This window comes from Mustela erminea, chromosome 14 (assembly GCF_009829155.1).
Source record: "Mustela erminea isolate mMusErm1 chromosome 14, mMusErm1.Pri, whole genome shotgun sequence".
Lineage (NCBI taxonomy): Eukaryota > Metazoa > Chordata > Mammalia > Carnivora > Mustelidae > Mustela > Mustela erminea.
Genome location: NC_045627.1, coordinates 52,062,306 through 52,089,461, shown reverse-complemented (window position 1 = coordinate 52,089,461; position 27,156 = coordinate 52,062,306). Strand labels below are relative to the sequence as shown.

Genomic DNA, 27,156 nt, shown 5'->3' with positions numbered 1-27,156 from the left:
GTGTCTCCTGCATGGTCACCATATAATGACCTCACCCAAAAAATGACCAGTATTTCAGTACTATCATTCCTTACACAGCCCACATTCAGATAGCTCTGATTGTTTCCAAAGAATCTTTATAGCTCTAGTCTTCCAAACCCAGATGCACAGTATTTGATTTTGTCTCCATTTCATCTTTTTTGTATGTTTTGTATGTTGGACGACTCTGCTTTCTTTCTCTGTGGCATTGTCGATTTTGAAGTACTTTTGTAAGATGTCCTGTCTTTTCACTGGTCTGTTTCGTCATGAGTAGACACAGATTGAGACTGTTGTCAGAAATACCACGGAAGTGACATTGTGTGTCCGATATTGTACTACATCAGGAAGGAAGCCCATGACGTGAGGGTCTCATGGTGGGCAATGCTGCCTTTGATCGCTTTTTTTTTTTTTTTTTTTAGTTTTTACTTATTTATTTTTCAGAGGCAGGGGAGAGCACAAGCCAGGGAGCAGCAGGTAGAGGGAGAAGCAGGCTCCCTGCCGAGCAAGGAGCCTGGTGCTGGACTCAGATCCCAGGCCCCTGGGATCATGACCTGAGCCAAAGGCAGACGCTTAACCGACTGAGCCACCCAGGCATCCCTGCCTTCGGCCACTTGAATAAAGAAGTGACCAATAGATGTCTGTGTTGGGGAGACAGATTTTCCTCTTTGTAATCGGTTTATAACCTGAAGGGTGATACTTTGAGACCATGTGAACATCCTGACCCCTCAATGATTCTTCATCCAGCGATTTTATATCTGTTTATATCCATTTTTGAATCAGTTATTATATTGGAGGTTACAAAATACTGAGTTTCTAAGGGTAGCATCCCTTCTGCATTTAATAGCTGGTATGCCTCTGGATAAAAAGACTTTTTCCTTTCCCCTTTTCTCTTTCTCTTACTTGTTGAGTATCATGATTGTGGATTTCAACATATTATAATTCATTGCCACCGCAGATCTTTGTGATGCTCAAATTGTCCCCATTTTGTCCAGTACCATCACTTCTTGGTGGTTTTTGAGCATTTCCTAGATTTTTTTTTTCCTTCTTCTTCATTTCCTGGACTTCTGACACAACACAGTATCCCGGGCTCACCTTGTACTGACTGCTCAGACCTGGTCACCCATGTACCTACCTGGCTTGCTTGCTTTCTCCCTTTTACCTTCCTTCCTTCCTTCCTTCTTCTCTCTCTCTCTCTCTTTATCTTTCTTTCTTTCTTTGATATGGAATAGCTTTTAGAAGCCAAGATGTGGGCACGATGTGTCCGTGGCTGCTAAGACATGACCCTCTCAATGGACAGAGTCAGGAGATGTATGTTTAAACCACAAACTCATAAGGCTCTAAGTTTTCCTCACTCTGTATTTCTGTTTTTTCACCTTCAAGGTGAAAACCCTGTTCCATATAAATATTTTTGCTCTTTTGCTCTATCCTCTAATAGTAAACAAAATAATTCCACAATCACAACACTCTACAACAACAAACTTGCTTAGTAACTTGAAGATTTCTTCACAGTTCTTTTTCTTCTTAGAATTTAGCCTTCTCTCTGTACCGAGTATTATACTCAAACTGAACTAATTATTTTCTCTGTGTGGTTATGCTATCAATTTGATATGGGGTTTGTTTCCTTTTATATGCTATTTTAATGTTTCTGTTCTTAATTCTTTCAATTTAATTCTACTTTTTTGAGTTTGTAAAACATACATATAGTTCAAAGATTAAAAAATATGTAAACAGGTGAGCTCAGAGAAGTCTCCCTCCCATACATGTCTGCAGACTCTGTCCTGTCCCCACCCACTGCATGGAGGTAACTATTTTCAAGTCTTGGCTTTATCTTCCCATGTTATTTTTAAAAAACATATTTAATTAAAATTATATATATATAATTTCCTTAAAATTAAAAAAAATGTTTACATACATACATATATTTTTTCTAGCTCTTGTAAGGTTTTATTTTTTCATTGGATCTCTGATCCATTTAATATATATTGTGGTGTGTAGGATGACACATAGATCCAATTTTACCTTTTTCCCAAATGGCAATCTATTTCAGTATCATTATTGAAAATATTATTTTCCCCAGTTCTATCTGCATTCTTTATTGTGTTCTAAATTTCCATGTGTACTTGAGGTAATCCTAGACTTTATATTATTGTTCATGGTATTTGTGAGTATTCACATGCTGGGACCTCGCTCTTACTCATATGGGTTCATGGTTCGCTCCGCCATCTGGCGCACTCCCATTGTGCGTCCTATTCATGGCACATTCTTGCTGTTCTCTTCTAGCTATTCCTGGGTATTTGTTTTTCCATATGACCTTCAGAACCAACTCAATCTATCCATGGAACAAACACCTCTGTATTTTTGTTGGGGTTGCATTATGTTCATATATGAGACTGAAGACGATTGACTTCTTTACAATGTCCTTCATGGAAAGGTGAATCTTTCTGCAAGTCCATGTTTACGTATCTGAAGAGAGTTTTTGGCTTTTACTTTATGGGTTTTTCTCATTTTTTGTTAAGTTTATTCCTAAATATTTTTCTGTTTCTATTGCTTTTATCAACATATTACTTTCATTGTATGTGTGTTCTTCTTGATTTCCCTGGGTTTTCATAATATTATGTCATCTGCCAAATTGTAGATTTTCTTTCCCAGTTCTTATGCCTCTAATTGTTTCCTCCTCTCTGAATGCATTGACTAAAACCACCAACATTAAATAATAGTGGAAACAGTGCAGATACAGTCTCCCAAAGTCTCTTTCTCTTTCTCTTGATACCCAGCCCAGGTCTGCAGCCTGATTCACCTGCTGGTCCTGTTGGCAGCTACTCTTCCAGCCTCTGTCCAACTTACCTTTCTTGTACATTGTGCCTATCTCTCTAGGGACTGGGGACACAGCTGTACATAGAGGAATGACTGCCCTGTCAGAGAACAAATTCCTCCATGGAGAAGCTCACAGGTGCCCCTTCCCAGCTCAGGGTCATTAGGAGAAGAAGGAGGCTGCCTTCTTGGTTTTCCCATCTTCTGTAGACATCAGCATTCAAGAGCAGATGTTGCATAGATCCAGCCACTTTGGATCTTCTTCTTAACAACATCCAAAAGGGCCCTTTGAGCTCAGAACTTGTTAAAGATGTTAGAAGGGATGAAATTTCTGTTGAGCCCCTGGACCTCTAGACCATCCAGCTTAAACTCTGATTTTTGGACTCTGTGACACATTTTAAAGGAGAAGCACAAAAAACTCTCTTGGAACCCCTTTAGACTTCTCTGTCACCATCCTTGCTTGTTTCCAACTTGCTTACCTTCCATGTTGCCTCTGCTGCCATCAAGCTCTGTAACCCTGACCTCAATGTGTGTCCTTGGTCCTCTACACGTAGGGTAGGTAGGTACTTTCTCTTTATGGCCTTTGGCTTGGCTTATCTCATTGCTGCTTCTCTCTGCCCCATCTTTCTTTTTTCTTTCTTTTTTTTTTTTAAAGATATTTATTTATTTATTTATTTGACAGACAGAGATCACAAGTAGGCAGAGAAGCAGGCAGAGAGAGAGGAGGAAGCAGGCTCCCCGCTGAGCAGAGAGCCCGATGTGGGGCTCGATCCCAGGACCCTGGGATCATGACCTGAGCCGAAGGCAGAGGCTTTAACCCACTGAGCCACCCAGGCACCCCTCTGCCCCATCTTTCTAATGTTGTTGTCTTTTCTCCCATGTTAGATATAAAGGCATTGAGACAATATGCACAATCGAATGGCATAAACAAGTATGCAACATTCAATGTAAACACAAATATGCCATTCTGTTAAAATTACGACTGTTACAGGAAATGGCAGTGAATGTTGGTGTGAATTCAGTCTCTGTGCCTGAGGGTGTGGGTGAGGTCTTTAGTTGAAAGTGGCCATAGCAGTGGGTCTGTGCCCTACTTTCAACCTGAGCTCTCCTATATTGGGGTCCGGTTTGGTGACCTCATAGTTTCTTATGTGTTCCTAATTTTATGTAGATATAGAGATAGAGATAGATCTGCTATGTGTGGACAAGTCTCATGCTCTATAACAGCACAAGTTCAGACTCGAATGTATAAGTTTCTAATTATATTTGCACAGGTCTAAATACGTGGTTCCTTGTAGCATCTTCCCAGGTTGGTGCAATCTCTTCAAGTACATAAAGTGGCATTTTCCAGCAGATATGCCTTTTAATCTTGGGGAATGACTTCTTCCCTTTTTCCACCAAAGTGGGTGAAGTTTTGTGGCTCAAGGTTTGGCAGGCAGAAAACAACCTCTCAGTTGAGCTCTATCTAAAAAGCTCCCCCTTTTACCTAGAAGCCACTGGTCTTCACATACTTTCTATGTTGCACAAGGAAATGTCTCACCTTGCTAAGATATGCTGATGAATTCCTTCATAGCTACTTAATTGTGTGTGTGTTGCATAAGCATATGCCATAATTAGTGAGAGCATAATCACTCCATCAATAGGTCTTCCTGATGGTTCTCTTCCTTTCCAGAGATGAACGAGTGATTGAGCTCTAAATGAGTGGCCTCCTCAGGAAAGGTTGGGCAGTCTGGACAGTTTCAATCTCAGGGATGTCAAGAATTTGAGCTTCCTAAGCTGGTGATTGACCTTCATGTGGACGTCAATGCCCAGGCCAAGTAACAGATGGAATAGAGTCTACAGTGTTTCTGTCCTGAAGGAAAATATCAATTCTCTTCCATGAGAAGTGGACTCAACAGAGGGAAGCATGAGCACTTTACCCAGCAATAAGAAAGGATGGAAGCCAATAATCCACACTGTCTATCCTGGTCCTCCTTGGTGGAGTTGTTCATGATTCTGTGATAACATTGTGTCCATATCAATGGAACCTACCCAGAGCAAATGGCTCATGGAAATGGAGACCAAAGTCAAGACACAGCCTGCTTAATAGCACCATTTATCAATAGGTAAGCATCATTTTTCTAGAACTGATGGCCTCACCTTTTCAGTTGCCATAAGAATCCCCCATGTGAATATTCAGGATCCTTGAGACATGAAGACTATGGGGTAGTCTCTGGTCTGAGGAATGAAAGACTGATCTTCCACAGGAAAGAATGGAGGACTGGGCCAGAGTGAGAGGAAGGGGTCTGAATGGCCACGGAATGGCCTACAGCTTTGCAGCTCTACACAAGATGAAGCCAACAAAGGATTAAATGAAAAAGCCAATGGTGTGCCTTGTAGGGACCCACACAGATGTAAGGGATTATTGTTATGTTTAGAGCATTATTTTGTGGTTATTAGTACAAATCTGAATGGCTTTTGCCTAGAGGACATGGCCGACAGAGGCTTAGGAAACGCCCATCTTTTTATTATTGCCATCAACTAAAGGCTGTGTGGCACGGGCCTCGTTAACATTTCTCTCCCCCAAACTCTTAACCCTGTATTTCTGGGGCTGCATTCTTGAATACTCTTTGCCTTTCCAGTTCAGCAGAAATCCAGGTGGTTGCGTGGGCTGGTTCTCCTCGGATTGGGTTCTTCTCCTTGTGTGTGATGAAAGATGAGCAATATTTCAAAACACAGTGCTGTGTTATAATAATTTGCCTGGATTCCCAGGGCATCTTTTATCTGACTTGATAACAACGTAGTTCATTAGCAGCCTTTGTTAGCTGATAACCTAAAGCGGTAACCCGATACTCATAAGCAATTTTCTGTGTGTAAGATAGAATAAACCATCTTGTAAGGTATCTGTTAATTGATTTGCTTCTTTTAGCAGCATTTTAATTAAGACTTCTTGTTCATGAATGGCAGAGACATTTACAACCTGAAGGTGAATGCTTCAGGATTCTCAGTAATCATTTTTTATAGGCACAACAAAACCGTGGCGTCCTCTCCTCCATCCCACACCATGATGTATTTTCCTAGCATCATTCCTGGGCTCCCTTTTTGTTTTCGCCCCACACAGGGTTTCCTGGGTGAAGAACAGAGAAGTATGCTAAAGACCAGTGCTCTCTCCTTGGGTTATAAAGGCTGACATGCCCTGGGAGTCAGCATGGGACTCTTTGTAACGGGTCCCCTTGGCTTCCATCCCAAATTCAAGTGCAGTGGCTTCCTTCTGTGGCAGTTCTACTGGAAGTTCTCTGATTCCCCTTCTTGACAGCCCTTCTCCCTGGTAGCAGTTCATGGGGATGGATGTTCCAATGGGCAAGAGCTCTAGGAAGTGTTTGAAAGCAGCCACAAGAAGTCATTGTGTGTGCAAGTGCAATGTCAAGAGTGAGGGCCATTCTGATGGCCCCACCCAGTGGTTTGGGAGTGTGGTAGCAGAGGCCAAGGGTTAGAGGAAACTCCTGCCTTCCCAGCCCTATAGGACCTGGGACCCGCAGAACACATTCCAGTCTTGCACAGTCACCTTGCCTCTAGCAGAGAAGTGAGGAGAGGGCCAATGACACTCAAACACTAGAGGGTGAACCTTCCCTACATGGGGAGAGCAGGCTGAAGACAGCAGCAACCAGCCAGGATCTCTGGGCACAGCTGTGCTTTGTTGCCTCCAAAACTCAGCACTCAGAGGAGAAGAAGGTGAGATGGGAGAGGGTTATCTGGCCAGATCAACAAATTAAAAAAAACATGCATCAATCTCTATGTCTATAAACTAAAAATTTACTTACATTGAATCTATAAATTAAAATCAGTACATAAAAAGCAAATGCATATGTGTATATATATTCTCTTATGTGTGTTTTTAAAGTATACATACCATAGAATTTTAAGATATAAGGAGATTTAAATAAGTTAATAAATGGTACTCCTTTTCATCATCCAAGTTTGGAAATAGCTGAGAATAGACAAACAAGCCGATGGAGAATAAAATATGAGAGTTATTGCGACTTTCAAATGAGTCATGACATGTCAGTATCACTCTGCTGTCCCAAGCGTGCTGCTTTGCATCCTTGCCCCAGTCCGAGAGATGAGTGTGGCTTGGGCTGTGGTGCTGGGCAGCAAGGTTGCAGAGGGTGGATGTGTTGGGATGGGGCTTAGAGGCAAAGATGTCGAGAGTTACTGATGGGTAGATGTGATCGAGTGGGAGGACGTGACTCAGCATCACTCCTAGGATTTGTTGCCATGGACTAGGAGGTGGAGGACCTGGGGAGTGCTAGCCTCAGGAAGGCTCTGCAGCTGGTCTTGGGTCTCTTGCATCAACCATTAGGGCACTGAAGGGGGGGGTCTATGTTTGGGGAAAGTGAGGTCTGGGCTGTGCTCAGCTGTGCTCCTGCTGACTGACTCTTGTCCCTCCAAGTCATTTGTCAATATCTCAGACTTGTCAGATAAACTAATCAACCTTCAAAGGATATGATATTTCACATGTACATTATCATTGGATGACAGATGGTTGGCCCATCTCTACACAGAGCATGGGAAGTTTTCAGGCCTCATTCATCCCAGCCTCACTTATCAGCATATTTTGGGTCTGAGTGTTCATGGTTCTGGAGTTTCCACTGACATGATTTTTCTCATCATTTGTGATCCTCTCTCTGTGCAGTTTAGGGATGTAAGAGGTTACATAGGCTCTGTAGCCAAATGCTGCTTTGTGAGATGGACACATCATTTAGCCTTTCTATGCCTCAGTTTCCCTATCTGTAAAAATGGGCTAATAGTTGTACTTAACTAATAGGATCTTTGTTAGCATTAAATGAGGTAACGCAGATAATAAAGCTCTTAGAAGACTGACATGTAGTTGGCACTCAGCAAAAATGCTTGGTCACCTTTTACTCCATTCTAAAATTCAACAGTGAGATTAAGGAATTCTTCATTTTTAGACATTCATTTCTTTATAGATATTTTTGAATCAAGTTTTATTTTAAAACAGTTTTAGGTTTTCCTTAAAGTTGTGAGGGTACTTCAGAGAGCTCTCTTATGCTCCACTCCCAGCTTCTTTATTAACAATATCTTACATTAGTATGATTTAAGTGTCAGAGCTAGCAAACCAATTTGATTCCATGATTACCTAAAGTCCTTATTTAATTTGTATCTTCTTAGTTTTTACCCACTGTCCCTTTTCTCACCCATCCGGGGTGTGACATGACATTTAGTTATCATGCTTCCTTACACTCATCCTGGTTGTGATGGTCTCTTAGACTTGCCTGGACAGTTTTGAGGAGCCCTGGTCGGTATCATTGTGTATCACTGGTCAGTATCACTGTGTATTAGTATTGTGTAGACTGTTCCTCAGCTCATAGTTTGATGTTTTTCTCATGAAGGCAAATTTATTTTAGGTTAATTTGAACATAAAATTGATTATAATCATACAATAAACCAAGTGTTCACTAATGTTTACTATTGTTTATATAAATTAAGTTGGGCAGATCGTTGACAAATCTTACTTAAGTCTAATCTGCTAGGCTCAGTAAAAAGGAAATCTTTCTTTATAAAATAAAGCAAAGCAGGTGTTTCTAGTTAGTGTGGGGCTGCTCAGGTTAGCCTCCCACAACCACTGTGCCCCTTGGCTCTGCAGCAGAGACCACGAGAGTACTTCAGCCTCTGTTTGGGGCAACTGCGGATATGACTCCACTGTCCTCTCTTACCCCAGAAAAGATAAGCCCACCTTTGCTCCTTCTGTGGACGGGCAGGAGCCCTCCAGAGTATGGCCTGAGCTCTCCAGGGAAGTGGCTCAGATCTGCCCGTTAAGTCTTCCTAGCAAAAAACAAAGACCCACCAAGAAGCCTTATAATGTAGTTCTGATTTTTCATCCTTTCCTGAGTTTAAATCAGAAGGTGGTTCTTTTTACTGGCTACAGATTGTGAGTCCAGTACAACTGCTGACCAAAAAGGGATTAAAACAATGTCCAAGATTTACCCCCAATGTGCTCTGATGGGGCATTTACAGCAGGCAGCAAGGGCTCTGCTCTCTGCCCCCAGTAGACTCACTCCAAGAAGTGATGTCATGTGGCCTCAGTCACGTCATCCAGAAGGTGCTAACTGTTGCTACTGTAGATGACCCTCATTTCCCTCCGTCAGCCTTCTGGACAGAGTCAGGTTGGGTTGATGACTCCTACCCCACCCCTCCATCAGGACTTGACCTGGGATCAAATTACCAAGGATTGAAATTATGCATTTTATGCTTACTGACCCCAATGAAATATTTAAAAAAAATTAAATGCTAGTCCAAAAATATTTTTTAGCTTGGAAATTTTAAATACTTTGAAAAATAACTCTTGAGGGATTCCGAAGCTGGATATGACTGAGTAGTGTATCATTTTAGCCCTCCTGCCAATAACAATGATAAATTTAGTACAAAATACAATAGGACAACGATTTGAAGTACTGATGAGCCTCTCAAAGCAGGCATAAGCCAGAGGGAAATTGACTCCTAAAGAAGACACTTCAGTGAGTTCACATTTATTTGGCTCTACCCTGAGGACATGTACAATTTACATTGTATACAGGGCAATGAGTATGAAGAAAGTGGCTCTCTTACTGTGCCTGGAAGACAGAGTGGGGCTCACAGCAGTCATAGGGGCTAGACGTTTTGGGGAACAATTCTAGAAAGAAAGCAGTCTTAGAGGGAGAGACCCAAAATCTGCTTTAGAATTCCCCTAAATCCTTGACTAACTTCTGAACTGTGCATGCACACAGTGAAATTTGAAGGGGCTTAATGGGAAATGACAGTGCAAAGGCTAAAAATTGCTGAGGAGAGATTTCAGCAGTTGCTGTGCTGTTGAGAGACATTTCAAAGTCCAGATACTGCCAGAGGGGTGTTGTGTGATGGTTTGTTTCACATGCCAACTTGGCTGGGCCACAGTGTCTGGGTATAGAGGTAAACATTATTCTGGCTGTTTCTGCGAGGGTGTTTTGGATGAGATTAACATTTAAATGGGTGGACTTGGTAAAAAGCAGATTGCTCTCCATGGTGTGGGTGGGCCTCGCCCAATCAGCTGAAAGTCTAAATGGAGCAAGAGACTATTCCCCCCTCAGCAAGAGGGTACTTTGGCAGCAGACAGTCTTCAGACCTGAACTCCAACATGGGATGTTCCCTGGTGTCTAGCCTGCTAGCCCACCCTGAAGATTTGAACTCACCAGCCTCCATAATTGCATGAGCCAATTACAAAAAAATAAAACTCTTTATATACATATTCTTTTGGCACAGGTGTGAGAATTTTTCTAAGGCAGATAGAAATTTTACTCCTAAAACCATATTGTGCTTATGGCATGTACAACATGAAAACAGTCTGAGTAATAGTATTGTGCATAATGGTTTTATCCCTGGGTGGTTGACCTTGATGTTGGAATGGAAGCCTCTTCTTCTCTGGCCATTTTTTCCAAGTTTTGGCTCCAAGGCCAGGCTGCCCTTGGAGAGAATGAGAGAGAGAAGAAGGGCTTCTGCCAGCCTGAAGGGGTGGCCTCGGGTGATGTTGGCCAAGAGAGTTCTTAGGTAGGAAAGGGGACAGAGTGACATGTGAGATTGCTGTAGCAGGAAGGAGTGTAGAATGGTAGAAAGAAATTCAGGGGGCCAGGACTGGCCTGGGCCTGGGTGAGGTGGAGGGTGGGGGGGCTGGGAGGGCAGCTGCAGACAGGGCATGAGTCAGACTGAGGAAGACCTGTGGGTATCAGGAAAGGTGGAGTAAGTAGGAGGTAAAGGTGATGCTCATTCTCTTCTCTGACTTGGGAGTAGCTGACTTCGAGAGGGCTGTTCCTCTCAGTAGTTGGTGGAGCTGATACAGGACAGGTCTTAAATCCGTATGGGCACCTCTAGGAGTGAGAGCAACCACAGAATCCACACACTCTCAGCTCTTCATGTGGCCATGGATCTGGCCTCACCCTGGAAGGAAGATCAAAGTCATAGAGGACCGCATGGACGTTTTTGTGCACCGAATTGTGTGGATGCCTTCCCTTGCCTCCCCTTGTAAGTCCTGGTTGAGGGGGCTGACTCTACTTCCCCAGAGAGGGGGTGGGCAGAAGAGCAGGACAGCAGGAAGGGGATTTGCTCTGGAAGACAGAGAAGATTTTCCATGGGTGAAACTTTTTAGAGAGGACACAATGTCTAAAAACAAATTTTCCGAAGTTTTGCCATGAAAAGCCCCTGATGTCCTATAAAGAAAGATGGGATGAAACAGATAAACGGGATTAAAAGCGCACTTATCTCGACGAGCCCTGAGAAAGGTATGGAAGTGTCGCATCATTATACTGTACACCAGAAACCAATATAACACTGTATGTCAATTACACTTGAATTAAAAAAAAAGAAGAAAAGGGAAGAAGGATGCTAGCCAGGATGGGCAGGACCTGGCTTCGGGTGGGGTCATCACCCTCTTTCAGTGGCTTCCTACATGAAGGTGGTAATGACTCACCTGGGTTAGGGAAGGGACAGTGAGGAAGGGGAGGAGGGACAGACAGAGGTGGCTCATACCTGGAGCCTGCAAGCCGGGCTGGTTGCTCTCTCAGACCCCACCTGGGCCTCGAAGGGGACCCCTCCACTGTCTCCCCAGTTCTGAGTGGGACGCCCGAGTCTGTGTTCTAAGAGGAATGAGGGCAAACAACCAAAGGTCGTATTTCAGGCCAAGGCCAAGAGAGAAAACTTCAGTATGGTGTCACTTCTAAGCCTCAGCTGTTGTTCATGAGATCAGCGAGGCACTTTGTCTCCCAAAGGGAAATGTCTCTTTAAATTAATGATAATTTATAATATGTGCTTAGCGCTTGCCTGGCACAATTTTAACGCAGTGTTGTAAGGCTGCCTTAGCCTTTACAGGGTGGAAATGATGCCAAGTCCAAGGCTCAGACCAGCGTCGTTAAGGGCTCAGGTGCTCAGGAGTGAAGGACTGCTGAGGCCTTGAGCTGAGGCTGGGGTCAGGCCAGGGCCAGCCCCAGTCCCGTGTCCAGAGGGGCAGGGTGGACCATGGGAAGGGCCCAGGGAGGGAGCCAGGGGCACTGATGACAGACAGCCCGGCTTGCCGTCATGGGGAAAGCCTGCGCTCTGCAGATGGATGTGGGCCCTGGTTCAGATGTCTGCTTGGCAGCTCCACAGCTATTTGACCTTGGGCAAGTCACACTGGAAAACGGGAGTGGGGTGGGGGCTGGGTGGTCGTGGCAGCCGCGGCAGCGGTGCCTCCTCCAGGACCACCATAAAGAGTAAATGACAGAATGAAATGCCCTGCTCTGTGCCTGGCACACACTTGGCAATAGATGGCCGACGCTTTTCTGGTTGATGACCTTCGGCGGAGAAGACAGAAATCTGGGTGGAACTTCCTTTCCTCCTCTGGGCAACTGGAACTGGCTAATTTCGGTCCCAAAGTACCCGAAGCCCATCACACCCAACTTTCCCTGCCTGTGTCTGTGTTCCAGGCCCTGCTCCCTTGGGCAGCCCCTGGAGCTAGAGGAGCTCCTGCCCTCCCCCAGGCTGGGAGGCTGGTCCGGGGAGCCTCCCAGCCTGCAGGCTTTCTTCCTTGTAGCTGCTTGCCCAGCTGGCTTTGATCAGGCTCGCACTGAACCACATTTCTGTCTTCATTTGTCCCTGTTTATGTTTCCTTGCAAACAAATGTCATGTCTTTCCCACGAGGCCTCTCTCTAGCCAGTTTGTTTTAACCCTGTGCAGACAGGGATAGTGTTTGGCTCTTCATCCCAGTCCTGTTGGCTGCACCCACTGAGCCAAATCCTGCCTGGGACCCAGAGGCGGGTGCTGTTCCCGGTCCCCAGGATGGGCCCACTGGCCCTGCTGTGGAGAATCCGAGGGATGGATGGGTAGCAGGCGCAACATTTTGCAAACTCTTGCTTGTGGGTCTGTATTTTATTTTATTTTTATTTCGTGAGTACTTAAATAAAAGTAAAAGTAAGCAATTGCTTGTTTTATTACATGTTTATTGCACAGAAATTAAAAAATAAACAAAAGGATAGGGGAACCCTCTTTCCAAGTATAAATGTTACTCACATTTTGGCATGTGTGATTCCTGACCTTACATGTGTGTGAGCATGGAGATAGATGTAGACCGTGTTTTACCTAGCGAGTATTCTATGGTATATTTTTTTGCTTCCTACACTGTGAACATACTCTGCTTTCTTCATGAATGGCTTTGTATTTCTTCATTTAGTTGTCCCATAATTTATTTAACCCAGGGAATCTCTAACTTTGTTTAGGCATCCAAAGCAATCACAGCGAGGCCTTATTTAGACACAGGTTGCTGGCCCACACTGGAGCCAAGCCCAAGAATTTGTAGTTCTAACAAATTCCCAGGTGGAAGCTGATACCACCCAATCAGGTTAGCCCAAACTCCTGGCTTGGGACACAGGTCCCTTTGGAGCTTATGCACGTAAATGACACTGCGGTAAAAACGGACTAGCAACATCTCGGGCCTATCCCTCCTTCAGGATACATCTCTAAAGGCAGGGTTGCCGAGCCAGATGGTATCACAAGCTTCCTAGGTTGTTGCTACGTATTGCCAGAAAGCTGGTTTCATTTATTTTTCTACCAGAGTCTATCAGTTCTGGACTTTGTATTTATTTCACTCCTGCCCCCCCCTCCTCCCCCTTTTCTAAATAAAATGTTCCCATCACATGTAGCTAATCTAGCCGAGAAAGCTAGGTTCTTGAGCCACAGGCTGTGGGAACCCAGAACACCTCCCGTACTCATCTGAAGCTTGGCTTCATCTATTAGAAGGGAAAGAATACTCTTCTGCCCCGTTCCTGGGTTGCTGTGAGAATCATAAAATGATGCCTGGGACAGCCCTTTCTAAATTGTGACCCACATGCAGATGGGGGGAACCTTGAGCCCTTCCCTGAAGGATTAAGATACAACCCATATCTATATATGAGTGTATTTCTGGTTTTCATTTGTTTATTTGTTTTTAGATTCCACATAAAGTGAAATCATATGGTATTTATCTTTTTCTGTCTTTTTTCACTTACCATAATACCTTCCAGGTCTATCCATGTTGTCCATCTTGAATGGCAAGATCTCTTTTTTATGGCTGAATAGTATTCATATATATATATATATATTTTCACATCTTCTTTACCAATCAATGGACCCTTAGGTTGCTTTCATATCTTGGCTATTGTAAATAATGCTGTAACAGACCGGAGGACAAACTGGTGGTTTACAGACAAGAGGGAGTCAGGGGATGGGCAAAATAGGTGAAGGGGATTCAGAGGTACAGAGTTCCAGTTCTAAAATAAATAAAGTGGATGAAAAATACAGTATAGGAAATATAATCAGTAATTGTAGTAGCTTTGTATGGTTGCAGATAGTAACTACACCAGTTATGGTGAATATTGTGTAATGCATATAGTTATTGAATCATTATGTCGCACACCTGAAAAGAATATATTGCATGTCAACTGTATTTCAGTAAACAATTTTAAAATAGAAAATTTAAAATTTTTTAAAATTAAAAAAAAAAAAGACATAGCCTATAGTGTAGAAAGTTCTGGAAAGTTACAGTGTAGAAAGTTACATGACTGGGGGAAAGTTGCCTAGCAGGGTCTTGTCTTCACAGCCAGGACTGTGGGTTCCGCCAGTTGCTTGCAGGAGCCCCCTCCTACCCCACTGTGGCATGAAAATAAATGATAACCCACTCACAGCTGAGAAGGGGTGGGGACGGCGGGGGAGGAGAGGCCTTGATTTTAGCCTTCTTCAATTACTGCCTAGTAACTATTTCCTCCATGCCTTCCTACAAGCTGCCACTATGTCCTAAAATTTAGTAAAATAATTAGGAATTGATGAATTTTAAGTGTTTAATAATTTTGTGTTTAATATAATTTATTTAATTGTCAGTTTGTATGAATTTAATTTTGATAAGGACTTTGTTTAACAACTGGCTTGCAAAAAGTTCTTGGAAAAGTTAACAACTGGCACCCAGAAGTGGGTGACCTTGGCACACCACTGGATGTCCATTTTGTCCATGAACTCGTGAAAAATACAAGTCACTTTTTCAACTTTATACAGGAACAATGCGTGGTTATGCCGACTTCATCTTGTCCATTTGACGGAGGGCGACACTGACTGGTAATCTGAGTTATTTTGGTTTTGGGATTTATATATAAAATAGTCCAGTGTTAGTTCGGTGTTGCAAGGACTGAGATTTGGGCTTCTGCTAAGACATCTCCCCGGCTCTCATGAGTGTAGCCAAGCTCCCCCTGCATGTGCCTCGTGCAGAGAGAAAGCTGGCAATTTGGGGGAAGCATGCTTTGTTTCCAGAACCTCATCAGTGAGGTCTTGAGAGATCAATTTTCAATTGCTGCTGTTCTTGCCTTTTAATTATCTTAGTTGGGCTTTATTGTGATCAGTTTAATTTGTTGTGTGTTGGGCGTTGAGTCCTACAGGGCGCCTGCTCCTTATCACATGACTAATGTTCACGACCTGGAATTTTCTAATACATCCACTTGCATTTGCGTATACTTTGTGGCTCAAGTATGAGCCTTCATACCTCTTTCCCTAAAGCAGGTAAACAACATAAAAAATTTTTTTGGTCTGAACAGTGATATTTCAGCATCTATAATGTACCACTGCCTGTGAGTCCATGCTATATGTAAACAGTCTATTAGGTATTGTAGCCAATGAAATCATAATAAATTTGCTGGGTTGTCTTCAAGTTTTGGGGAATAGTTTTAAAACTATAAATCAAAATTTAAATAATAATGCATATGCTTGGAGGCTTCTCCTGTAAGTAATGAATAAGTCCTACCTGCTGGTCTCTGATCTTGATCAGAGTTGTTGAATTTCTTGTAGTCCAGACGCACATGGGATGGCTTCTGAGGAGAGTTGTCTTTTCCTTGAGAAGTGAGCCTAGTAAAGCTGATCCTCTTCTCAATGACCCTGAAAGGCTTTTCTTCCCCTCTCCCCCAGGAGAGGGTGCCCATAGTGCCCAGGGGCCTGCTGGTTCAGGTGACCAGGGGGTCAGACGCAAGAAGCACGTCTCCAGCCACCTTCTGTCCATTCCCCGCGCACTGTGGGAGTGCTGGAGCCCGGTTCTGGGCCCCTGCAGCCAATTCTCCTGACCGTGAACTCCTCCCATTTCCCCAACCTCAGCACGATGGTCACATGGAGCTGGGGTCCCTAAGAACCAGACCTCCCCATGGGAGCAGAGCCAGATGGAATCACAGGAATGCAAAGTGTCGTTCGATATTTTGAAAGTCCAAGAAGGTAACATAGCACATTGATAGAATGAAGGGAAAACACCCCATGGAATGACGACATTTGGTACAGAAAAAGCATTGGACAAAAGTCAGCATCCTTTCATGATAAAAGCATTCAACAAACTAGGATTCAAAGGGAACTTCTTCAACGTGAAAAAGACCACTTATAAAAGCCCATAGCTAACAGCATTGCCAATGGGAAAAGGCTGACCGCTTTCCGTGAAGATAAGGAGCGAGAGAAGAATGCTGGCTTTCAGCACTTTGATTCAGTGTAGATGGAAATTCTTGCCAGGGCTATTTGGAAAAAGAAAGAAATAAAAGGCATCCAGATTGAAAGGGAAAAAGCAAAACTGTATTTGCAGGTGACATGATCTTATGTGTAGAAAATCCTGAAGAGTTCACAAAAAACTTTAGCATTAATAAATATCAGCAAAGTTGAATTTTAAAAAAGTTGTATTTCACTACAACAGTAAGGAACAATCTGAAAAAGCTATTAAGAAAACAGCTGCATTTGCATAACATCAAAAAGAGTAAAATATTTAGGAATAAATCTAGCCAAGGAAGGGCGAGAAAAGTGAAACTAAAAGCTCCCCACCCCGATGTGGAAGGGGCTGGAGCCAGACTCACTGCCCTATAGGGTCCAGCTGGCAGCCAACTGGGGTGGTTCAACACACAGCCTCGTATTCGGGCCCCTAAGTCTTAGCCTCAGGTTTCCTTCTGGGGAAATTTCCCATAGGACTTACATGTAGCCTAACCTGGTCTTCCCAGAAATCATTCCTGAGGGGCCTGGGATCAGCTGTGGGGTTTGGGAGGGAATGTTGGGAAAGGGACAGTGACTGGCTTCTCCTGGGATATCTTTCCCATCCATTAAGCAACTGTATTATCTCACAAAAGAGACCCTTTCTCTAAAAGGACAGGAGGGGAAGAAGCCAGTCTGAAGATGAGGGTCTGCAATAAACCTTTTCTAATTGTGGGCTTCGGAATAAAGCATCCCGGTTATCTGTGATCATATAGTCTGCTTGCCAGTGGGGATTGCAAATGCCTTGGACTTGAGCTTCAGGCTGCATGGGGGTAAGCCCAGCACACTTAGAAGTCATGGGGACGCATTGTTGGCCTTTGGGGTCCTGGGATCTCACCTTCCAAGGTGGAGCCATGCTTCCAGAAGGTTCATTCAGTAAGAATTAGCAACTAGTGCCTGAGAGCTGTGTCCAGGGAGGCCTATGGCCAGCATATTTTGGACAAAGAGAGAGAGAGGATCCAACCTTTTCCCCAGAGCTCCCAGCGTAGCTGTCTAAGAACATGCATGAGGAGTGGCCAGCTGCCAGGATCCTAGAGCTCCTGGGTCATCATGTACATGGCCTCCAGCTGCGCTGTCCTTCCTACTAGCTGATATCACCCTTCCAAGGAAGCATATGTTGGAAGAAGACACTTCTGCATCCAGAAATCTTGTTGAATATTCGAGATCCCATGGAGCCAGAGCTAGACAGGGAGGAAGGGAGGGCTCTGGGGCTTGGAGCACTGCCACGGACATGCCCGAGGACCCAGCCTGAAGCGTGTCCCCCTCCCTGCTCTCTGATGATAGAGAAGGCCTAGGCTATTTGTGTGGGTGGCCTGAGGTTAAAGTCAAAACCCTGAGACAGCTCCAAACAAACCAGGGGGAAGCAGAGGCCTGTCATTAAGGCTGACAGGGGAAAAAAAAAAATTCGAAACTCCCTTCCCCACTTGCCTGAGGAGCCTGAGGAAGAGTTCTTCGTATTACATTTCTCTGTGGCTGAGTTTTTCCTTATGTGGTCCACTGACTCACTTCTTTTTAAATAGTTACAAGAAACAAGAGAAAATGAACTCAAAAGACAGTACTTCCTTACTCGAATCCTCAAAGGGTCAGCTATCTTCTGGCACTTTCTCTGTAACGTTGGCACAGGGCGGAGGTCGTCAATAATTCCTGGGGATTGGCCTTCTCCAGGAGAAACTCCCCACTTGGGAGCCCACCCTGGCCGGCAGCAGCATCTGCGACGGGGTGGGGGGTCTCCCCGTTTTTCTCCCTCCCTCTGGTTGTTAAGTCTGATCAGAGGAGTGCTTTGCAGGGCAGCGGCAAGGGGGTGGGTCCTGCCTCGAGGGGCCCTATTTTCTAGCGTGAGAAGAGCGTTGTCTGCTGAAAACATTTGCTCTATCCGCTGGGCCACAGAAATGTCAGGTCTGATGCCGTGCCCGCCTGCCACGGCTCCCTGGCACCCTGGCCCGGCGGACAGGCAGTTTCTGGAGGCTCAAGGGGCTCTGGGGTGAACCAGTGGACTCTCCCTGTCGCGGAGATTGTGGCATGAGCCAACCTCGGGAGTTAGAAGGGAAGGGAGGGGAGAAGGGGCGTCTCCGCTTCCTGCCCTGCCTGCGGCTGGGCTGCTTCCTGTCAGCCGCTTCCCGGCTGAGAAAACCAGAGGCTGGGAAGAGGAGGTCTTGGAAGAAAAGTTAAGGCTGGAAAACACTCTGGGCCTTCTTGATGAGGTTTAGGGCTGACATGCAATGTGTGAAATGAGTTGGCCGGGACTCAGAGCTCCACGAAAATGCTGTGTTGGTCCTTTTGGGGTTTTGTGCACCAAGTCTCCTGGCTCTGACCGTGGAGCACGGAAGTTCTTGGCGAGGCTGGAGAACCAGCTGGAAAACTTCAGGGCCTGGGACGCAGTGGGCTGGGCGGGCCTGGGCCTTAACCATTCTTCCCTTCTTTTCCCTGGGGGAGGGCAGGACCCCTGTATGGGCCGCCTTACTGAGCTAACTATCTGCGTGGAGCAAGGGGAGGGGCTCGGAAAGGGGGCCTTCCCGTGGGCAGAAGCAACCCAGAGGCCACGTGGGGTGAAGGCTATCTGCACACCTCTGGTGGGGCTTTGCTCTAAGCCACCTGCTGGGGAGTGGCCTGGTAGGAAACGGGCATTAGAGCAGCAAGGCAAAGCAGTCGGGCTTCCAGCTCATCCCTCCTGCCCTGCCCGTGCCTCGCCTAACCCCTCTGAGCTTCAACCTCCCTCTGGAAAGTAGGGTTAATAATGCCCGTCTGGCGGGGTCATTGGGAAGACTAATAGGGGCATACGGAGATTATGGTGGAATAAAGGAGCTGACTCATGTGACCTTGGATATTACTGTTTTGAGTAGAAAAAGTAAGAGCTAAAGAGAAAAGCAACCCTCCACAAACACTATGAGGTCGTTAGTGAAGCAACTACATACAACTCTGAAACTGTTGTATGTGAAACCTGGGAGTCAACAAACCCGTGAATGGATGGTGGGTGGTAGGAGAAAGACTCCTAAGTTGTCTTTGGGGGAACCATCGGGGTCCCCCAGGACAGCGCACTACGCAATAGACGCTGGTCAACGAGCTGCTGAACTAGAACATATTTAAACATTACGGGTAAGATCAAAAGTCTGTTGAATTATGAGGGCCCCATAACAAATTGCCCCAAACCTCATAAAAAATGGAGCTCTTATTACGCTCACTGTTTCTGAGGGCAAGGAATTCAGGCAGGGCTGATGGCTGGATTTGGAGGGGATGGCTATTCTCTGCTCTGAGATGTGTGGGGACCCAGCTGGAAGATTCTAAAAGCTCGTTGGCAGAGGCATCCGAAGGCTCATTCACTTGCGCATTTGCTGGTTGGCTGGGACCTTTGCCAGGGCTGCTGGTTGGAGCAACTCCGTGGGGCCTGGGGTTCTTCACAACATGGTGGCTGAGTCCAAAGGGATGTAGAAAGAGAAACAGGGAGATCGAGAGAGAGAACCAGGAGGAATCCCTATGGTCTTTTATGGCACAGTCTTGAAAGTCTGGAAGCATTGCTCCCTGCCTTCTATTGGTGGAGGCAGCTACAAAGTCCACCTGGCTTCTGGAAGACAGAGAGCCTCTCTCCATGCAGCAGTGTCGACTTCACTCACGTTGTAAGAAGAGCATGTGGGATGGGAGATACACCAATGTGGCCATCTCTGGAAAATATAATCTCTTACAGCCCCATCTACTCTCTCTCCCTCTTCCAAGGTCACCACCGTTCCCAAGGGCAGGGGATGATCTTCAGATGTCCTCTATTCCTTTGCATGCATAGATAACTAAGACTTGGTTTAGGGCTTTTGTGGGAGGGGGTGCGTGTTTAATTTTCAGTTACTTAAGTGGAATTCCCTTGCATTTTTCCTTTCTGCAATTCACGTGAATTCACTTATTAGTAGATACAGATCTGTATTTTTTACTATAGCATAGTATTCCACAGTTTGGTTATGGTGTAATTTATATAACGGCTTTTTCTTTTGATGGATCTTTGAAATGTTTCCTTTTTCTTTTTCTCTTATAAATTAGACGGCAATAAATATTTCTCCAGGTGTGATTTCATGCCCATAGCACAAAATGTGAACGTTTCCCAGGAAAGAGATGACTGGGTGAAAGAACACACCCACTTTTAATTGCATGGGTGCTCTCCAGTTGCCTTGAAGAAAGGCAGGTATACTGTTAGCAGGAGAGTATAAGTGTTCACTTCCTTACCCCCTCACGCTCCCGGAGAACTGTCAGTCTTTTTCATTCTTGCTTGTCTTAGGGGCAAACGCAATACACTGCACATCATGTGTTTTTAATTTGTAGTTTCCTCATTAGAGTTAGGTCGAGTTGGACTGAACATCTCATCTGTTTCTCAGCCATCTGCATTCCTTCTCCTGGGAATTGCTTGTTCATTTCCCTCACTGAGCTGCTCATGGCAGTTTCACTAAAAAGCAGAGAAATGCAAATTGAAACAATGAGGGTTTTTTAAGCGATGAAGTTAAGAAAAGATGACAAGGATTCCCGATGCTTGTGATGATTGATATCATTTAGGTTCAGAAAAACCAGCCTATAATTAGGGTGTTAACTTATAGTTTCTTTCTATACACTTTTAATGAAAACACAACCCCAGCATCTTATGAAAATATCCCTAGTAGTTTTATATGAGGTAAGGCCAGTGGTGGCTTAAAAAAAAATAGTGAATAAAAATTTTCAGCATCACTTACTCACTGAGTCTTTTTTTTCTCCTAGATTTTATTGTTTTTATCTCTTAAGTGTAAATATATAGGGGCACTTGGGTGGCCCAGTTGGTTAAGTGTCTGACTCTTGATTTCGGCTCGGGTCATGATCTCAGGGTCATGGGATCAAGTACCGGGTTGGGCTCCAAGCTCAGCAGGAGTCTGCAGGAGATTCTCTCCCTCTCTTTCTGCCCCTTCCCTGGCTCATGCATGTGCTCTCTCTCTCTTTAATAAATAAATAAAATCTTACGAAAATTCAAATATATAATGTGATCTTTTTCTGGACTACTTTTTTCTTCCATTGATGTACTTATTTTTTGCGTGATACCCCCTTATTTTTATAAGGCCAGCCTCTGGATTTATTTGGTAAGAGAGAACACGATCACTGTATTTCCTCTTTCCACCAGGGAACATTGTCTCTTTGTAGGTGTAAGTGTGACTTCTTATTACTCTGTAAAGCTCTGTGCTGTTCTCCTTCATGCAATGGCCTTTTGTTCTAGAGAGGAGAATATTTTCCTGAGTGCTGGCTGTGTGGGTGGTGTGGGGGTTACTTTGGAATTATAGGGATTATTTCCAATCATTACCTTTTCGAGCTATTTAGATTTGCGGATGCAGAGGAATAGAGGTGGTGACCCTGAGCAGAGATGAGAGGGAATTGGAGAGAAGTATTTAGGAGAAAGTACATTCCAACATAAGGACCTCCAGGAGCAGAGAGAGGGGGCAGGCGGGAAGATGTGCCAGAGTGACTGTGTCTGGACTGAGGTTTTTGCAGGTGGAGAATGGAGGGGACCCAAAGTCATGGGGTGAGAACCATCTTGCTTCAGGGCAGCAGAAAACCGAGATGCAGAGAGAAGGCAGATCTGCTAGGTAGGCGTGCCCTTGACAAATACACTCAGGAGCTCCAATGTATTGTTTAGTCATTCACTGATTTGATGATTATTTCTAGAATGCTTGTTCATGTGTCAAGCATTATTCTAGATGCTAGGGGTGTGACAGAGGAAAACTGAATGGACTCTCTTCCTCATGGAGCTTACCTTTAAGAAGAGAGATGAATACAGATAAGCCCATTATGCATGTGTGCACATACATAAAATTGCCTGAGGGCAAAAACAAAAGCAGGGTAAGGGGGAAAGATGGGTGGACAGATGCTGTTTCAGCAGACTGTACTGAGAGATTGAGCCACCAGAACTTAGAGCAAGGTGTGCCTGATAGAAGGGCAAGTGCAAAGGCCCTGAGGTAGGCTGTTCCTGGCACCTGGGGACTTAGGCCATGGAGGGCCAAGAGGTCTAAATGAGGCAGGGGTGCGACACTGGGGAGGAGGTAAGATGTTCAGTCATCTGCTGTTTCCTCAATATCAGGTCAGCCTATTTTGATACTGGGTGATGACAGTGTGGGAGCATGTGTGTAGTTAAGTGAATGTGGTGTGAGTTAGAGTGTATGCATGCGTGAACATATGTGTGTTGTTAGGTAAATGTGTATATGAATTTGTGTGTGTTTGTGTGTGTATGAATGTGTATGTTTGTGTCTCTGTGTTTAAATGTGTGTATTTATGTATGTTTGAATGTATGTGTGTCTGAGTGATTATGTGTCAGTGTGAGGGTATGTGTGTTTATATATGTATAAATGTCTTTGTGGGGTATGTTTAGATGTTTGTGTGTCTATGTGTGTACAAGTGTTTATAGGTGTGTGTGTGTGTGTGTGTGTGTGTGTGTGTTCTGTGTTTTTGTCCCTGACAATAAACAAGACAGGAAAGTTCCCCATGGGGAAATGAGATCCTGATAAGAAGCCTCTCCTGGGCTCCAGGTGGGGAGTCTTTGCCATAGGTCACAGAACAGGCCAGTGTCATTGATGAGGTCACAGAATAAAGCCAGCATCCTAGTGACAGCAAGGAGCCCAGCAGCCACTTGGGCTGGGACCAGTGGAGGGCTTCAGCACAGCCCAAGCCATCTTTCACCAAAGAGCTGGAGCACTGAGTCCCCTGGGTGCTGGTGTCCAATCATGAAACGCCACTTCATGGAGCACAGGGTAGAACAGTCACCCACAGATGGCACCAGTCTCAGCCTGGCCAGCCCGGAGTCTATGGAAGAGGGCACGGAAGTGTGCTGGTCAGGTAGGTCCCAAGAAAGGGTGGAAGGGTGCTGCCAGCTGTGTCCCCTGGGAAGGAGGCCCCCAGAGGATGAGGTCACCCCTCAGTGCTGTTACCAAAGTGTTGTATTGGCCATAAAAATGGGTGGTGGGTATGCTTGAGGCCATTGTGAGTACCTGAGGGGATTTCAGAAGGTATGAGGATGAAATTGTAAAATGTTCATCATTATATATATTCATGTACATTGGACAAACAGAACTGGCATGTGAATCCCATGATTTCAGAATAATATAAAGAAGTCCTTTATAATAAATTGAGTAAAGTTAATCTAGAGCATCAATTTGAAGACCACAATGAAGTGACCGTGGGTAGCACCTAAGGATAATACCAGCTCATCAGTCAGCTAAACTCTTTTTGCCTCAGTTTCCTAATCTGTCAAATGGGAATTACAACAAGGTGATTTCTTTCTTTTTTTTTTTTTCAATATTAATGGAGTTAAAACATGGCAAAACTCTTAGATGGTGATGGGGTACAGTGAATGTTCAAGGAGAGGGCGAGATGTTCCCTCTGTAAGACGGAGACACGTCACAAATGCCAAAGGGTATTGTGGGGCTGGAAGGCCTTGTCCAAATCATGTCCCATGCATGGTTTTTGAGATTGGTTTGCTTGAGTTTATATTTAAATTTAAATATTCATATTTAAACAGAAATATTATCAGTTTTCAGTACACAATTTGCAGAACTTTGGAAAGTATACATTTGGGTAAGCACCAGCATGATCACGATATGGAATATTTTCACCATCCCCAAAGGCTCCCTAGTGACCATTTGAAATCAGTTACCCTGCATCTGCATTCCATCTACTCACCCACCCCCAGCTCCTGGTAACTCCTGATCTCTCCTCTCGCCCTGTAGTTTTACCTTTTCTGGAATGTCATCTAGGTAGAGTCCTATACTGTATGGGCTTTCTGCCCCGGGGCTTCCATTTAGCATATGCATTAGAAATTCTTCCACATTTTGTCGGTATTAGGGGATCATGCTTTTTACCAGTGGATAGGCTTGCCTGGTATGGATGTACCACCATTGGTCCATTCACCAGTAGATGGTCTTTGGGGGTTTAGTTGTTTTTGGCGATCTCATTCATACATTGTTTGATCCTCATCATTACCCCACGAGGTAAGCATTGCCATCCCCGTCTTAGAAGGAAACAGCCACAGGAGCACAAGGCACCTGCTCAGGGCCTTGGAGCCCGCGCCCTTTCAGAGTCCTGAGGGGGGTTTCAGTACTGATCCTTGCAGGGGGCACTGATGAAAATGTCCTTCCACTTCCAGGGGCCATAAAGAGAGAGCAGACATCTCCACGGCCTGGACCAGCCGTTCCCCATGAGGATGACGTCTACTTGGCCAACAAGGCTCGGGCAATGCTAAGCTGGAGCAGCTCTCTGTCCTCCCAGTCCTCCTCCGAGTACCAGTCCTACTCCCAGTACCAGTCTTGTTACTCCTGCGCATACGATGACGAGGATGCCGCCCAGCAGAGCGTGTGCGCCTTCTACACCCACGTGCAGACCGTGCAGGGCGTGGCCGTGGCCTGGGAGACCGAGACGGGCTTCGAGCCTGTCAGCAGGAAACCCCGCATCCATGAAGCTGAGTTCATCAAGAGGCAGAGGAGGAAAGGCTCCTCCTTCGAGATGGCTTCCAACACCGACCTGCGCTGGGAACTGGAAGCCAGCAAGAACAACTGCTGCCCAGAGGAGGATGACCCAGAGCTGCTGGGGTCCCTCGAGTGCTGCCTGCAGGAGCTGCGGGACACCCCAGACTGGCTTGTCACCACGAACTATGGGCTGCGCTGCGTGGCCTGCTGTCGGGTCTTCCCCACGTTGGAGGCTCTGCTCAAGCACGCCCAGTATGGCATCCAGGAGGGCTTCAGCTGCCAGATCTTTTTCGAGGAGATGCTGGAGAGAAGGCGGGCCCGGGGCCAAGTTCAGGAGCAACAGCTGGAGGAGGAGGAACAGAGCCCTTCGGAAGGCAGTGAATGTTGCAGGCCGCATGCCAGGGTGCTTCCCTTGCGGCAGCAGAAGGAGTGAGCTGGAGGTGATGGGCCCAGTCCTGCCCTCACCTCCGGCACCTCGGTTGCTCCTTCCCCTGTCAGCAGGACCGGAACTACAGGTGCCGGGGGATGAAAGCCAGCAAGAGCTAGAACTGGGCGGCCATGACAAGGGAAGGGGAAGATCCCCTCCAAAGGGCACAGCATTTCAACCAGAGTCCATTTCAAACCTGAATCCAAAAACGTGGGCTTCAAATGTTTCTGACCATGGGCACGAGATCTGAAGCCCGCAAGCCTGTGGCTACAGGGATTTCTATTTTTGTTGGTAAATCAAGCAGGTCATGACTCAAAGGAGAGCCAACTGCAGATGAAGCGTCAGCCCTATATTTTTCATTGTTAGGAACCCGCCATATGCCCTAGTTATGTCTTATTTTAGTGGGATTAAACTTGAGTAACTCAGAATTTAAGGCCATGTCTAAAGGAGTGAACCATGCTATTAGGTTGGAGCTGCAGGAAGTTGCCATTTCTGTAGGTTACACACCAGCACAGATACCTGGAGACAGGCAGCTTCCCAGAGGTAGAGATGGGGTCTGGGTAAGTCCTGCTACCTGTGAGTTCACATAGGTCAACCTTATGTTTTAAAATGTTGTTGCAAAATTCGTTTGCACCCTGCTCTGTGTCCCCAGCTCAGGGGGCTGCATTCATTCAAGAAAATACATGGAAGGCTCACTGTAGATTAGGCTAATGAAACATACAGCCCAGCCTTCTAGTGAGAGGCACATAGAATAGGCAATTACAAGGCAAGGGACTGAATCACATAAAATAGGTTTGGTGATCTCAGTGGAGGCCCCCCCCCCCCCAAATAAAAACCTCACATTGGTTGATGAGGAAGGAAGACTTTCCAAAAGAGGCAATGTTCATAAAGGCTTGGAGGACAGGTAGAATTAGTAAGACCAGGCCTTCTCAGTCTTGGTGCTGCTGACATTTTGGGATGAATAATTGTCTTTGTGTCAGGGAGGGCTGCCCTCTCATTGTAGGATGTTGGACAGCATCTCTGGCTTCCACCCACCAGATGCCAGTGGCATCCTCTTCCCTACAATTGTGACAATCAAAAATGTCCTGGATATTAACAAACATTCCCTGGAGGGCAAAATCACTGCTTGGTGGATAATCACTGAGCTGGACGAGAATGTGGATCTTAGAACAGGGAATGGCACAAGATCTTTGGTCAATTGCCAGTGACTCAGTCTGGTTGGAATGCTGGAGACATTTCTCCCCTCATGTGCTCCATAAAGATTTAGTACCTGCTATGTGCCAGACACTGTACTGGGCATGCAAAAAAACTGGTGAATAGGCATGCATGGTTTCCTATGGAGCTTATGGCTGGTGGGCAAAAACAGACTCCATATATACATATTTAGAAATAACTATGGAAGTACTCGTTTTATGACCTCCAAGGCCCTCTATGGCCCAACTTTACTAACTTCTCCATCACCATTTTATAGCATTCGCTGTTTCACTCACTGTGCTCCAAGCTCTCATACCTCAGGGCCTTTGCACTTACTCTCTCCTCTAAGTGGAGTGCAAATCCTTCTCTGTCACTCTTTTGGATGACCCCTTGCTCATCCTGGAGGTTTCAGTTTTGTTACTTTTTCAAAGAGGATTTTCCCAATTGTGCTGTCTCAGTGTAGGCCTCATTCTATTTGCAGATGGTTTTAAAAAGAGAAGTAGCATAATCTGATTCATATTTCAAACTCATTCTGGTTGTATATGAAATATTGACTGGTACAGTTAAAAGAATAAGTAGGGAGATAGCTTAAGAAGCTCTTGGAGAAGTCCAGACAAGGGACAATGTAATGCTTGCCTAAGGCTTGTCACAAGCCATGAGGGAGTGCATGGATGTATTCAAGGCCTATTTGGGGACTTGGGGATGGGTGGA

At 45.2% G+C, this 27,156-nt stretch overlaps 2 protein-coding genes across 4 annotated transcripts in view; both read left to right on the top strand.

The window, feature by feature from the left end:
- Positions 1 to 5,722, top strand: part of TMEM273 (transmembrane protein 273) — a 35,070-nt gene extending 29,348 nt beyond the window's left edge. For 2 of the 3 annotated variants that reach the window (XM_032313289.1, XM_032313288.1), the window contains exon 6: positions 4,499 to 5,722. Coding sequence is in view for 2 of the 3 variants with exons in the window: in XM_032313288.1 (XP_032169179.1) it covers positions 4,499 to 4,523 (25 nt within the window). In the remaining variant the exon portion in view is untranslated. The remainder of the gene's footprint in view (positions 1 to 4,498) is intronic. The other variant, XM_032313287.1, reaches the window with a different exon arrangement.
- A 17,227-nt stretch (positions 5,723 to 22,949) lies between these two features.
- Positions 22,950 to 25,707, top strand: FAM170B (family with sequence similarity 170 member B). Its single transcript, XM_032313954.1, has 2 exons — positions 22,950 to 23,199; positions 24,506 to 25,707. Exons 1-2 carry the CDS (start codon positions 23,088 to 23,090, stop codon positions 25,255 to 25,257), a joined length of 864 nt encoding a protein of 287 aa, XP_032169845.1. The 5' UTR covers positions 22,950 to 23,087; the 3' UTR covers positions 25,258 to 25,707.
- The last annotated feature ends 1,449 nt before the right edge of the window (positions 25,708 to 27,156 follow it).